Raw genomic sequence first — 15,478 nt, 5'->3', positions numbered from 1 at the left:
TAAGTTTATATGCTTTTAAATGATGATTTAATTATTTTTAATGTTTCTAACTTCTAATTTTTATGATTTTATAGATCTAATTGTGAACCCTAACATAATTACCGATGATTGAGAGTCTGGAACGGACGCTACTTGAGAGTTGGGATGGAGTTGGGAGAACCTCCTTTCTTGGTAAGAATCAAATTATTCTTTTACCGTATTCAATTTTTTATTATCAATTTTTTTTCATCTATTGATTGCTACTTTCTATCTTCATTTCAGGCATGACCAATGGAACAAAAATTATTTGACTGAAATCCGTGTTTAATCGAATTGTAGTTATATTTCAAATTATAGTCATATTGTTATTACGTTATAAATGAGACTGTTATAACTTATGGCTACATCATACATGTTATTTACTTTTTAAACTATTTATATAGTTATATTTATGTAGTCATATCCCGAGCAAAGACGTGAGATAAGTACTCTTTATTCTATAATTTTTATTAGTACTTATTCATCCTCTCTTAAACGTTTAGAATTTATTATCCAACTGAAATTAATCGAATTATAGAAATTCGTACCATCATTCTTTTTTATAAAATTTTAAATTTATGTAATTTTCAACTCATGAGTCATGAGCACTTTTAATGCTAAATTTCAGGCGGACATAAAACAAATTAAAGATATAATCAAAATTCAGTAACAAAATCAGAACGAATATTTAAATTATTGAAAACTCTTGAATAAACCAAATATTTGTAGATCGTTTCACTTTTAAAAAAAATATATATGTTGCTCACTATCTGAAACGAAATTGAACAATAAAATTTAAATAATAATAAAAAAAAAAGAACAAAATTTTGTTTGGAGTTCGGAAATTTTGTTCGGAGTCGGAGCTCCGACCTCCGTTCAGAGTTCCGATCGGAGTTCGGGGCTCCGACCTCCGTTTGGAGTTCTGATCGGAGTTCGGGGCTCCGACCTCCGTTCGGAGTTCCGATCGGAGTTTGGAGCTCCGACCTCCGATTGGAATCGGACTCCGACTACGTTCGGAGTCGGAGTCGGAGGGAAAATCCGACTCCAACTTTTGTCGGAGTCGGAGGTCGGAAATGACAACTCCGACTCCGTCGGAGTCGGAGCCCACCCCTAGCTAGAAGGGTCTGACGCACCAAACTGCATATTGATATTGACATATCTTTTTATTGAAAAAAATAAAAGAAGAAAAATTTTGAGAGAAGAGAAGATCTTATGTCTCACGAAAATTATTTTTGTCTTCAATTCACACCATTTTATTAAACGAATGACTTACATGTCAGTATCGGTACGCAATTTGATGCGCGAACTCGCTTGCAATAAGAATTTTTCAGTTCCAATTCGATAGTACCAAATGAAGTCTAAAAATAAAAGATAAAAATAATAAATCACATGTTAGTACGTGGTAATTTTTCTAAAATGATACCAGTTAAACTATCAATTTGGACAATCACATCTCCAAATTATTAAAAAATAATTACAATGTATTATCTTCTTTTCTATTAAAAGGGTACATTTTTGTTTCAAATTTTTTTAGAATTATTTTATTTTTAATGAAGATCATTTTTTTTTTCAATTTTTTATGAAGGGCTACATTGTAAATTTATGATAAATTGATAGCGCGAGATAATTTCAAATTAATAATAATTTTCCTGAATATCATAATTGGGATTCTCTAAGCAATGCAAAGCTTAGAGTGCTGGCGTTGGCTTCGTCATATGCCCATATATAAGTTATCTGAGTTATGAGCTATAGTAGTTGCCCATGTATGTAATTAAACAATAATTTATCCATTTAAATTATTTATGAAGTTAATTTAGGTTGGCTAGACAAATTTTATATATTTTGATGTATACATGGTTGGAAATTATGTAAAAAAATAAAAAGTTTTAACAAAAAAGAAAATATATATATATATATATATATAAGCTTTTTACAAAATGCAAGTTTCTTGGCTTAGCAAAAAGTAAATTCAAAGATTCAACTTTAGAATAAAACTGACACGTAAGCATGTAAAATTATATTTGTGCATTTCTCATATGGACCAAGTAATTTTCTTAGGTCTAGTTTGGATAGTAAAATCCTTCAAACTCATCCAATCTCATCTCAATATCTAAACACTTTTCAATTTCAAATTTTCAACTTTTTCGTTCAATCATTATTTAATCATTATAACTCTCCCAAACTTCTAAACAAAATACAAAAAATAATTTAACATTTTCAAATATAAAAATACAAATAATTTTAAAAAATTATATTCTAATAATATTTTAACTTTATAATATTTTTATTCAATTTTTCTCTCCTTTCCCAAAATCTCTTAAAACATATTAACTCAAACAATTTAACTACTACTCACAAATTATTTCACTACTATTTATAGATTATTTTATCTCACCTCACTATCTAAACAAGGCCTTAACGCAAACTAATTGTTGGTATTACAGTCTTTTTACCATTATGCCTATTCACCTATCCATTATTTCCTTTGTTTTTTCAAGAGTGTAAAGATACTTTCTACTCAATATGTAGGGTCCTCCCCCTCCCTTATTGGTCCATATAACGAGCTCATGAGGGGTCTTGGAGGGAGGGGGAGAGAGCCCGATCAAGCCCAACAACCCTCATTTAAAAGGAGTCAATGGGCCTCCACAGAGTACTTAGCCCATAGCAAAACTCACCCAGGAAGCAACCACTCGCGTGGGAAAATTAGACAGTAGGAATAGATGGGACTCACCGCCTTGACACCCAACCCTCGAGAACCTACGCAGGCAAATGGGCCAGAGATACAAGGAACCCTCAATCTCTTGAAGGCAGAGATGGAGGGGTTTAACAATGAACATCTGCGGGATAAAATAAGTCAGAGAGTCACGCCTTATTAAAGGCTCATTACTAGATGAACAATTGAAGTGACATGAACTCCCTGAGGCAATATATGAGTTGTTCTCGCCCAAAAGCCTAGGAAAAAAGCTTACCCCAAGTACGAAAAACTCTATCTAATTCCTCTAAATTCACACACAAACTACTAATGAGATATAGTGATATATTGACTTAAGTATTGTAGACTCCCCGGCTTCCACCAAAACCCCCTCACTCTCTGTGTTTTCTTAAGTGTACAGGTGCGAAAACCAAGATCCGAGTTGCTAAAATTCAACCCAAAGGTATATCAAACACGACGTTAACACAATACATTATTTGTAATATACAAGTTAAGAAATTTGTGTTCAAAGAGTTTCTTGCAAGTTTTGTTTGAAAAACATAATGAGGACTGATAATGAATTAGCATAATGATTGCTTGCATTTTGTAAGCTTAGTTTTACTATAAACTTCTATATTAGTCAAAAAATTGGGACCCAAATCGATAAGGATATAGTGTGATTGTTAGTGGTTTTAAGATTCTAGCATTGTCTATAAACTTTTAAATAGTTTTTTAAAAAAATTATTAAAAAATAAGGAAAATACTAATTTGCCCCATAGTTTTTTATACTATAAACGATATACGATGGACTGCTACCGATGCTAACATTAATGTCTTAAAAGTCCTAAAAAAGGGCTAGATATAGCCTACAATAATATTACCAGTAGCCAAATATAGAGTGGTCATGGATTTCTATTGAGTTTTGTAGACTTTAGCCGTAAAGATTCAAATTCCAATTGAATGTTGTAAACTGTAATTGCAGGTAGTACATGAAACTTCATGGGTGGGAAACTTCCATCATAACATGTGATATGCTTCGATTTTGGGAGTTTAATAGTAAAAACTCCATAAGCAATAATTAATACTTGGTCGTGACGGAATTTGTTTGAAGGTAAAAACTATTAAGTAATGATTTGTATAACTCCCCAAATATACAAGTGCAATTCCTTTGTGAAAAAGTGAATCACACTATAAAAAAATATTAAAACAATTACTTTTTTAATAAGACTTACTTTTTTACAAAAGACCTGCGTAAAACGTCTACAGTTTAAATTTGTATACAACATTACTTTTTGTATTAATATTTTGTGTAAAAGCTAGGTTAGGTCCTCTTCAAAATTACAAAATTCTATTCTCACTTTGCTAATCTTTTGGTCTGCTCCATTAAATACCACCTTTCAAAATCAGTGAAGAGAGGAAGGTTTGGGGTACTAATATGTTGTTGCAGCATTTATGATTCATATCGATCAGGAGTTTTGCTACTCATCATCTCCACACACCACACACCGTACCTATTTTTATTATTTTTTAGTTCTTTTTTTACTTTTTTTTTAAATTTTATTATTCATAAACTAATTGATTTCTTCTACTTTTCATCCGTGCACCGCACATTTGGTAAGAGTAAAAAATAAAACTAAAAATAAAAATTATGAGTAACGTGTAGTATAAGGATGATGAGTAAAATTTTTTATTTGGGAAATGATACAAATACAACTGTTGGAAAATTTGTACATCAAAGTCAAACAAAATTTAAATGAATTCTAAAGAAAATTAATTATCTTATAACATAGTTTTGCATAAATTATAAAATAGTAGCATTTTATAAGTCACAATCTAGTCGATTATGATTGTAACATGGCACTAATTATGATTATGAAATCCCTCTTATCTAGTAACTCTCCAATTTAGCTTGCATCCTTTTTTTTTTTTTTAAAGATATCTTGAACTTACAACTGTCCCAATGTAGCCTAAAACTCAATCGATCCTGGTATTACTCGACTTGAATTTAGTTAATTTAATAAACAAAGTTTGAAAAAAAAAACTATGTTCATTTATTTATTAAATGGACCAAACTAGTACAAACTTGTTTCAATTCATATGAATTTGTATTTATTATTTTGTAAAATAATTTTTTTTTTTAATAAAAAGAAGTATCTATCGAGTTTCAACTAGAGTACAAAAATAATCAAAACAAGCCAGAGCTCAGATACAACTCATTAAGGAAAAAAGAGAAGAAAAGGAAAATTGTTTAGAGTAATGATAAACGTACAACTCTTTATGCAAATAACAGTGGTTTGAGATGCAGTCCACCTCCTCGACTAAGTTACAAAATGCAACTTTTGAAAATCCCAACTAGGGCTGAACAAAAAACCCGTAAACCCGACCCGACCCGACCAGTTTTTCCGAATTAGTCTGGTCTGAAAATCCGACCCGTTTTCGGTTAAAATCGGAAACGGGTATTACCCGTTACCCGATTTTAACTTATTCGGATTTCTGATTTTCAGCTCATTTTCGATATCTCTCTCTCTCTCTCTCTCAAACCATCTCATTTTCGTCTTCTTCTTCGTCTGCAAACTGCAACATCGTATCCGTAAAGCCTAAAGGTGTGCACAAATCAATTCATTTCAAAGTTTTTCTCGTTGCTAGCTTTAGAAATGAAAAGCTAAAATTTGACTTTCATGATGGTTCTTGAATATTTTGAAATATTTAAACAAATATATTTGTTGGAGCTATGCAACAACATCAGGCTCAGAGATTTGAAAGGTATTTGGAAGTTTCGTGTGAAACTATTTTCTATGGAGAATCGAAGGACATCCGAAAGCAATGTTCAATGTTTTTTTTTCTGATTTTCATTTCTGGGTTTTTCTTCTTCTCCTATGTTTTTCTTCTGGGTTTTTTCATCTGATTTTTTCTTCTGGATTTTCCATCCGACTTTTTCCTTTATGTTTTTCTACTGTGTTTTTCTTCTAGGTTTTTCCATCCAATTTTTTCTCCGATTTTTTCTTCTGTGTTTTTCTCCTGTGTTTTTCCAGCCAACATTTTCTTCTGTGTTTTTCTCCTAGGTTGTTTCATCCGATTTCAATTTTAAGATGATTATTGCGTAGATTTGATTGTGATTTGGAACTAGATTTGAAACTGGGTTATTGGGAGAAATCTCCGCAAAAACAAAAACAAAAATTCGGGTAATCGGTTAACAGGCAATGAGTGATTAGTTAACGGGTAATCGGCATGGAAAAGATTTGGTCCGGGTCGGAAATTGGATTTTTCGGGTCGGGTCGGGTTCGGGTCGGCGAACAGCCCTAATCCCAACCACTAGTTTACTCCAGATTTCTTTTTTCTTTTTGTAAGAAGCCTAAAAACTAGTTTACTCCCCCAGGATATATCGATATTGCTTTTGACTTACCTAACTAATTTGCCTAACGGTTTGTCGAAGGTGTGATCTGTGTTCATGCTGTAAAGTAAATGACCATTTTCACTGCAATTATTGCAGAGCATGTGAAAACGATTTTGTCACGCTATAATCTCAAGGTTTCTTATCAGTACTGACTAGCTTTTAGTCAGAACTGCTAAATCGACACAGACCTTTTACAAACTCACTTGACAATAACAATGCAAGTTTTGGCTCAACAAAATGTTAAAACTAAAAATTCAAAAAAGGAAAAATAAAACTGACCTATCAGCATATAAAATCACTTTTGTTGGATTCCTGTACAGATGAAGTAATTCTCTTGTAAATAACATGAAGTTAAACGGAAGTTTTCTTTCTGTCCAAACAACAGATTACTTGAAAGTTATGGTTGCAAATTTGCCCTGAAAGCAAAGAAATGATGCCTCTATTCATGTAAAGCTTCTCACATAGCTCCACAAATACATCAGAGTAATTCTAGCACCTAGAGGCATGCAGGACATAAACTCCATGCGTATTGTACTCCTGATATGCAATTAAAGCTAAACTAAGAACGTAAGGAGAAGAAAACCCCAAAACTGAACAATATAAAATCTCCAGAGTGTTGTACTCCTTGTAAGGATCCGACTGTGCAACAGTGCTAATCAATCTGGTTTACGCTAAAATCTGTCATGCATGCACACAAAAATGCAAAAACACCTATGCATTCACCGATCCATGTATGCGTGTTTCCACAATTCTTCTTCTAACCTATTGCTATAACTCAACTAATTCTTCAAGAGCAATTCATATTCTTCTTGATATGCAATTAACTATTCGCAGCAATCCAAAATAACCACATACAGCAACTCTAACAAAAAATACTAGTCTCAGGTATGGAATAAATATGCACAGCTAACATACATATACAGCTTCCAACCAAGTCAAGCAAATAAAAGTGATCACTTAGCCCCCAATATGAAACTCTAGTGCAACACACACTCTACCATGTGTCAAACGGGTGCAAAGAGAAACTTAAGACTATAGGGAGAGTAATTCACAACTTCGATATTTTATAAGTCGCATTGCAAAAAGATGGTAGTTTACGGGGGTTAAAAGTGTAATTTTACCAAGCATCAAGATGGTTTTGGTACATACTACAGTCAATGTCAATCGCAATCTCTTACTACACATGTATGAACAGCACCACAACAAACAATAAAAACATTTTTTCAGCATGCATAAGCAAAACAAACTCAAAAAAACAAAACCCTCAGAAGTAAAAAGCTTCTAGATGTGGCCTCTTATGTAATTGAATGGTATGTGAGAAAACTTGTAGCAATCTGGCAGAAAATCCACCACGACGACTAATTTAGTGTGAATAAATAAAATAAAAGGAAGATAGAATACATTTTTTTGGCAAGTAGAATACAACATCAAGCATAGCTTATCAAAAAACATCGCGCATAGCAACTAAACCATGCCAAAACAAGAAAAGTTCAGTTCCCAAAATTCAGTGACCAGTCAGTTCTATATATTTATGATTGGTAGATAGGAGGGGAAGAGACAGAATAATTAAACGAGAAACCACATACAAAAGGTGTTGGCTCAAAATCAGTTCTGCAATCCAACCTTCATACCGGAAGAGGGGCAAGGAAGGGAAGCGTTCAGTCCAATGGCATATATTGTTGATGCACTGAATACCAGTAGGGGCACCAAATTCGAGTTCTGGGAAACAGAGATCAAATGCTTTCGAACAGTTAAAATATCTACAAAAGGGAAATTGATCTGCAGCCACCCAGAACAAATTCAAGGAACAAGTAGCTCGTAGACCCCAGACAGATTCCACTAAAATACAATTTGATACAGAGAATGGATGGGGGTCGGAGACTATGAACAACATCAGATAACTCACTTACCACCCATCCTTGACAATCACATAAGTCAGATGACGACCTCTGGGAATTAGCCAACACCCATCCTCAAAGCACTGAAGAGAAAATATAATTAACAAAAAAAATTTAGGGTATAAAAATTATCATTTCAATGGGAAAAAAACATGACAATGTGTGAATACTAGGGGGAAAAACATTAGGTTCTACGAAATATTTCACCTAATAATGCTAAGGGTAAAGGAGAGATCCTTTATCACTCTCCTAGGTGACTAGACCTGCACAGGGAAGTGCCAAATACAGAAGAAAACTTACAAGCTGTTCATGGTTCACTAGATTGTGTCATTACTCATCCCTACTGCCACGAGGATTGCTTGTATCCATCCCAACCTCCCTCGGGTTCCTTTCTCTTCGAAACACCACCTGCCATCTGGATCATCCTTGCTTGTTCGTCTGCTAGAGCTTGTGAACCAGAAACAGACAAATGCCTCAGTGGAAGAGATGGCTCATCTCTCCCATCCACATCTAGGCCACCAGGCCCAGCATTAAGGTCTAAGTCATGTCTTCCCCATTTCCTACTGCTCTCACCACTACTATTACTGCTACCATCAGGGAAGCTTACAACAAAAGGCCTAGGAAATTGGGATGAAACAGCACCAGCAGGTCCTAAAAACTGTGTACGGACTGCAGGAAAGCAAACCTTCCCTCCAGATGGTGAGTCCACATATGTTGTTGAACCACCTGAAAAAGTGGCTGATGGCAGTGGAAAGCTGGTACCAAAAGGAAAGACAGGGTACGGAAATGGACTGGAGGGGAAGGGCACTGCAGGAGCGGATGATAACACTGGCCCCCTGTAAACATCAGGACTAAATGGACTGCTGCTACCAGTGGGACCCAACATCCTTTGCGGCCCACCAGGTGCGACAATTGGGAAAGGCTGCTCCCCTCTATCAGGCATAATTGATGGAATAGCAATAGCAGAATATGTGCTTCCTGAAGGAAACCAAGGTGCGAAGTTTCCCATTTCTGTATTGTTCATTCTGAGGCCAGAAAGAGGCAGTTGGGATGGCAGACTGCTCCTTGCTTGCAGGCTAAACTGCGAGGGTTCAGCACACACCTCATCAACTACAGGCCCATTGTTCAAATCAAAGTCCCTGCGACCACTCATTGCACCATTAAGTGCACTGCTGGATGTTGATTTTATCGGCAAAAGTGGGACATCTACTCTACGAGTACTGCTGCTTGTTGCGTAATTCCCCATATCAGAAGCATCATCAACTAGGTTCAAATCAAGACCAAGTCCTCCAGAACCACGGAGAGGATTGGAACCTATCCGTTGTTCACGTGCCAGTTCACGACTATTCATAGGCCCAGATAAAGTACCAGGCTCCTGAGTGCAATTTCGATCCTCAAGGAATCTCTCATCTGGTACATTCAAGTCAATATCCAATGGAAGGCGACTCTGCTTGCCGGCTGTGGCTTCAGGAAGAGGAATGTTTGCAGTTCCCAGTGACATTTCCAGATGTTTCCTGGGTTCAGCTGGTCGAAAGGCACTGGTGGCTGCTGATCCCTTCCAACCAAGTTCCCCTTTACTCTTCAGTAGGTCATCGGGGGGAACAAAGGGACCCTTTGCAGCAGCTGTGATGGTAATTGAAGCAGGAAGGCCACTAGACACAGAAGGAAGAGAAAAAGGTAATGGGCTAACCAAATGAACAGCAGCAGAACATCCTGGTGCAGCCAAGTTATTATGTTCCCCAAATTTTCCATCATCCACACTAAAGCCTTCATTCAAATCAAATTCCACTTTTGCATCCATGTCTGACACCCCAGAAACAGGAATAGCAGCAGCATGGGCAGTGGTTGATATACATTCCTCTGCATCCTCTGTTTCTGTGCCAATCAACTTGGATCCCCTAGAGCTCTCAGGCTGTTCTGTTTCTTGCACAGCGAGTGCAGATGAAACCGTGTGAGGAGCGGCTCTACCTCGTAGCGCAAGGTCCTCCTTGCTTTCCAAATTTTCCTCCATGTGTTCACCATCGCGATCAGAAAGAATGGGAGCCAAACCAACTGAAATTCGATTCTCTGGACTTGAAAAAGCATTACTGTCCTGCTCATTTCTACGATCGTCAATCTGACTCACAAAACCCCTCACATCCGTTTCCTCAATATTTTCAGCCTTCAGTTTACTGACATTTTCTGACAGCACATCTTTCCCACCACCAGAAGGAAGCACCACTTCTTGATTGCTTCCTTTCACATCATCAGAATGCATCATGGATGCAGAAGGCTTCTGCTCAGTCTGCACAGCATCACCCAACCCTTCAACGGCTTTCATCTCAACCTTAAGACTTACAATTTCATCCTTGCCATCATCTTCTTTCAGCAAAGAGCAACTTGCTTTTTCTTTAACATCTGGAGTGGCACCCATACTCACCGCACCATCCATCTTTTTCTCCTGGGGTGGTTGGCTTCCTTCAATATTCATAGTTTTCTCTACAGTGCTTGCAGTGGAGGAAGCCATTGATGTAGCTACTTTTATTTCAGCAGATTTTCCATCACTCTCTACACATGCCTCTGCAGTTTGTTGTGAATCCCTACCAGAAGAAGTTAAATATCCAGGGTACTCTCCCGTTGGTTTCTCCTCGGAAACCAAATTGACAGAACTACCTTCTCCAACTTTAGGTCTAAGATTAGTGGAAATAACACCCTGCTTCTCATGATCTTCATCAGCACCATCATGAAACTGACTTTCTTCTCTAGCAAAGTCATCTACCAAAGATGATTTAACTTTAACTTTGGGATCACTGTCTGTGCAGCAGTGCTCAACTGTAGGGGTGTTTCTTAGTGGAGAATTGATGGGTGAAACCAAATCCGACTTGGACATCTCACCAGCTGCCACACTGGCAAGGAGGTTCATTCCAACATCATCCCCAATGGACATAGATGCATTAGTTTCAGAGTACTTTACACAACTATCAATTAAAGCATTTATAGAGCGCAAAGAAGCATCCTCCAAATTCGCTGATTCAAGTTCATTCCCTGATGATGAGGAAGCAGCTTTCGCTTCTGCAATTTTTTTACTGTCTTCACCAGTTCTGCAACGTTCTTCATCAGTAATGGCTACAGGGGATCCATCACCATCATCAGACCCAGTCAGTACATCCTTGAAATCATTACTTTGCCAGGATTCAGTATTCACATCTGAAGTTACATTAGCTCGATATGTATCACTCTTCTCTTTGAGAGTACGATTAAATTGATCATGTTTCTCAGAGAGCACGGGGGAAGAAGCTCTACTATTAATGATTGAAGGATCTTCAACTGATCCTCCACTGGCACTTTGTGCTGGACTACGGCCTCGATTTGAAATCTTCACAATCAATTTGAGACTATTAGCCTCAGAGACGGGCCCATCAAGTGTCTTTTCAGACTGTAATAGTTTCTCTGAAGCTGGATTTTTGTGCAAGGAACTTTTGCTTGAAGTGATTTCCCTTTGAACTCCAGATGCAGCTGAACCAGGAAATCCATTGACCGATTTCCGATGCCGTGAAGAACCACCTGAGACCTTATTTCCATTCATTGAGCCAGCACTAGAGCTCCTTGCATCCTCCTTCACCGAAAGTCCCCCTGTTTTAGCATGATCACTAGAACATGATTGACTGTTGTGAGATTGACTAGAACTGCTGCTTTTCTCATCCCTCACTGTTGTCAGAGGGAGATCAGAGGTGCCACCAGCAGCATTTTGAACCTGACCTTCCCTTACATTAGTATTTGCTGGTGCAGGAGATGGCACCGATTTCATAGAACCTGGAGATGCAGATGCAGATGGAGACCTGATAACACTCTCCCCCTGGATAAGCTTTACCGAGGCAGTTTTAGATGCAGAGAGCTGCATAACTGAGCTCTTTATTACAGCTTCAGTGGATGTTCCAGAGTGTCTGTTACCACCATGTGAAACTTCAGGAAGGCGCAGTCTTGAAGACCAGGGAACAGCCTGATTTGAACCAGACTTTGCATCATTGATGTTCATTTCGGCCTCAACCCGTCTTTTCCATGTGTCAACTAAACTCCTTGCTTTCTTCTGGATTTCCAAGTTCTTATGAGTGCGTAAATGATTCACAGACTTTCCAATGTTGCACATTTGTAAGGCATGAAGATTTACAGGCAGCTTATCAAGAGCCCGAAGCAAAACCAAGAGAAACTCCTCAACATTTTTTTCACCGTCGCCAATCTTTCCTTTATGGACTTCTTGGAGCCATTCATCAAATACAGGCACACCCCTGAGCTGCACAAACTGACCAAGGCAATCAAACTTATCTGTGGCTGCTATAACACCAGCAAGCATTGACCGCCCATTTAAATCTATTTTTTTCTCATTTCTTTCAGGCAGCATGAGTTGCACCAATCTCTCAACCCCTTCAGAGTCTATAAGACCTCCTTTTTCTGTAATTTTTAAAATTTCAGATTTTAAATTGCTTTCTACTCTGCTAAGACCAGAATCCCCATCATCAGTCTTCGTAGTACGCTCTCGTTTGACAGGCTCAGATCCCTGATCTGCACGCTCCCTTTTCTTTCCCTTAACTTGAGAAGGAAGGGAAGTGGCACTATTCTGTACACTATCGGAACCAGCTTTCAACTGCGATGTTGATGTTGGACCACTCATTGGCTTTGGAGATCTGCCACCTGGCTGCAATGTTGCATGCATTCGTATCCGAGTCTTATATAACAGCTGATCTATCTCTTCCTGTCGCACCTGCAAGCAAAATTCAAATTTTGGTTCAAGAAAAAAATTAATCAAGTCCACAAGAATCAACGAATGGAAGCAAAAGAAATATGTGCAACAGTATAAAACCAACATTCATAAAATCTTGATCCGTTAGCCACCATATACGCTTGTTCGTAATGTCATAAACCCGTCGACACACGAATGAAGAAACCCCTGATGGAAGCTCAACACCTTTACGAAGGAAAGCAACTTTACAAGGATGCAGTAACGATTCGGCAGAAATCTCATCCTTATGAAAGGAGTAAAAGATTTCGTTTGGCGCAGCTTCTAACAGCACGCCTTTGCCAAGCTTTACTTCAGCAGGCCGATAGAGCCGATTCACACCTAATGTTATCTTATTCTCTTTACTCACGGTCAACCAATGAATTAGTCCAACAATAGGTGGGGAATCCTGAGCTGGTTTGAAAAGAGCAGTCTCACCAACACTGATCTTGCGCCCATCCTGAGAAGTGGAAAAAAGAAAAAAAAAACTTAAATACAGAAACATTACAAACAGCTATTGCCAATGGTAGACAACCAGGTATAAGCAGCATACAAGAGAAGCCCATCTTGGTTTTCATATATATAAAAAACATTTCCATTTTTTCATTAAGAAAAAAAAAACTGATTACTAATAAAAGGAGTTAAAAAATATCGGGTTTTATGGGCTGAACAGGTGCCAAGACTCTCCAACTGTGAGCAACCCCAAGCACATCCAGTCCCATACTACACATATTGGGAAATTCTCGGGACAAATCCTAGGGGTTGGCCACCAAAGGTTTTAAGTAAAAGGATTTGAACTCAGACGGCCGTTCTTGAGGCCTTAAGCTCAATGCTGAGGAGCCATGACATCCAACCCTTAGCATCATTACTTAATGCCAATACAATTACTACACCAAGCAACACTACTTTTATTGGGGTTAAACAATCATGACATTTAAAGTATTAATATATAAAATTACTACTACGGGAAATTAGAAAAAACTGATTCGAAGTCATTGAGCTTGAAACTGTAAACATAAATATATTGATTGAACAAAGATCTATTGGAGGTATGAGTCTATGACATCAAAAAGGTAGTTTTGGAGAAGCATCATTAATCTTGGAGATAAGTTCAAGGATGAAGTAAAGGTTCTAAAGTGGAAGGCAGCTCTAGAAAAAGTAGCCAATATGTAGGGATTTGAATTAGGGAAGAGGTACTTCTGATGAGCTGTGCCAGGGTGTGTGTGTGTGTGTGTGTTTTATATACGAAGTTAAAGAGGAATTTATGGGGAAATTTTACACAAATCCAGGATCTGAATATACATATATTCAAACCAGAGCAAATCGCAAATCTCCAAGCACACAGCAGGCCCACCCACAAACTAATATATGGCGACCACTTAAACAGTTCTGATGCACTTCTGCAAGAATACTAAAAGGTTTCCAATTTGGTAGACACACAATTGATAATCTCCACTAATTCTATTGGGTTCCCTTTAGTTGTCCGTTAAATGTCTTCAAATCAGATTCTCGGTCGTAAAACTAGATTTATAGACTGAAAATATAAGCAACTAAAATACAAAGTATGAAAAATGTATTACTTTGAGGTTAAAAATGTAAGCACCAAAGTTGCAACTTCTGAGAATTTAAAACTGGTGATAGTTTAAAGATGAAGATCTGATTTTTGGAATTATGTGGATATGTAAAGAAAAAAATATCTTGGCTTTGGAAATTGTGAAAGTTTATTTTTGGAAAGTTTTTTGGGAATTATGTGCAAGTTTGTTGAATGTAAAAACAATAACTTTCACGTAATTCCCAAAAGATTCCTTCATTCCTCAATTTCGAAATTACCCAAACTAAAGTAAAATAAATCGTCATATAATCAGATGCTCTCCAAATCGGCCTAAAAACATATCCCACAATTCACAAAACCTCACGCCATTTTTCTCGTTTACAAAACATTCTAAATCGCCAAAAGCCCCAAACGGCACAGATTTTCAGCCACCAAAAAATAAAAATCAAGAATTAAATCCCATAAGAAATTTTAAAAATTAAAAAATCTAATTCCCCAGAAAAGAGAGAAATTAAACCTTGGAAAAAGAATTAGCTGAAGACAAAGTCGAGGAAGAAGAACCATCGGCCGTGGCAGCTACGATCGAACGCGTGGGGATTGTCCACACGTGCCGACTCCGTTTCCCTTCCTCAGCAGCCAGCCCATGCATAGCCTTGCATGTTCCCCAATCCCTCCTTCGATCCCTACCACGAGTAACATCAATTCCAAACCTCTATTCGCACGCCACCAATTCACCCTACCTCAATTCCTCACCAATTCGCAGCCCCACAAAACCCTAGATCGATCCGAAACCCCAGCCCCCACTGTTTGCTGCGCCAAAAAAATCCAAACCCTAATTCCTCACAACCACAATTCAATTCCACTTCTAGGGCTTTCCCAATCCCAAATAATCGATCCAACCAAACCTCAGATCCACCCACCACCGAAGGGAAGCAACAACGAATTCGAGCCGGCCTTCGATCTAGAGAGAGAAAGTACGAAAATTTAGAAAAAGAAAATCAGAGAGAGAGAAAGAGAGGGCATAAAGGAAAGGCGTACTTGGTACTTGGTAGTAGAGCGGGGACGGGCAGTGCGGGCAGATCGGGCAGGATAATGTTAGAGTAACAGCCTGGTGAGGCAGCCGAAACGACGTGGACAAAAATTAAACAAGGGGAATCGACCGCGACTGACA

At 37.7% G+C, this 15,478-nt stretch overlaps 1 protein-coding gene across 2 annotated transcripts; it reads right to left on the bottom strand.

Moving 5' to 3' along the window:
• Nucleotides 1-7,457: 7,457 nt before the first annotated feature.
• LOC121237692 lies at nt 7,458-15,330 on the bottom strand. Of its 2 annotated transcripts, XR_005934956.1 has the most exons (5): nt 14,825-15,330; nt 12,844-13,215; nt 8,303-12,740; nt 8,015-8,085; nt 7,458-7,823 (listed from the first exon to the last, which is right to left on the bottom strand). XR_005934956.1 is itself a non-coding variant. In XM_041134542.1 (4 exons), exons 1-3 carry the CDS (start codon nt 14,954-14,956, stop codon nt 8,343-8,345), a joined length of 4,902 nt encoding a protein of 1,633 aa, XP_040990476.1. In that variant the 5' UTR covers nt 14,957-15,330; the 3' UTR covers nt 7,458-8,085; nt 8,303-8,342. The 2 variants fall into 2 exon arrangements, 1 of the variants encoding a protein (XP_040990476.1); XM_041134542.1 differs by having other exon boundaries at nt 7,458-8,085.
• Between the last annotated feature and the right edge of the window lie 148 nt (nt 15,331-15,478).

Source organism: Juglans microcarpa x Juglans regia, chromosome 6S, assembly GCF_004785595.1.
Source record: "Juglans microcarpa x Juglans regia isolate MS1-56 chromosome 6S, Jm3101_v1.0, whole genome shotgun sequence".
Taxonomy (NCBI): Eukaryota; Viridiplantae; Streptophyta; class Magnoliopsida; order Fagales; family Juglandaceae; genus Juglans; species Juglans microcarpa x Juglans regia.
Note: the sequence above shows the minus strand (reverse complement) of the source record. Positions and strands in the feature narration are given on the sequence as shown.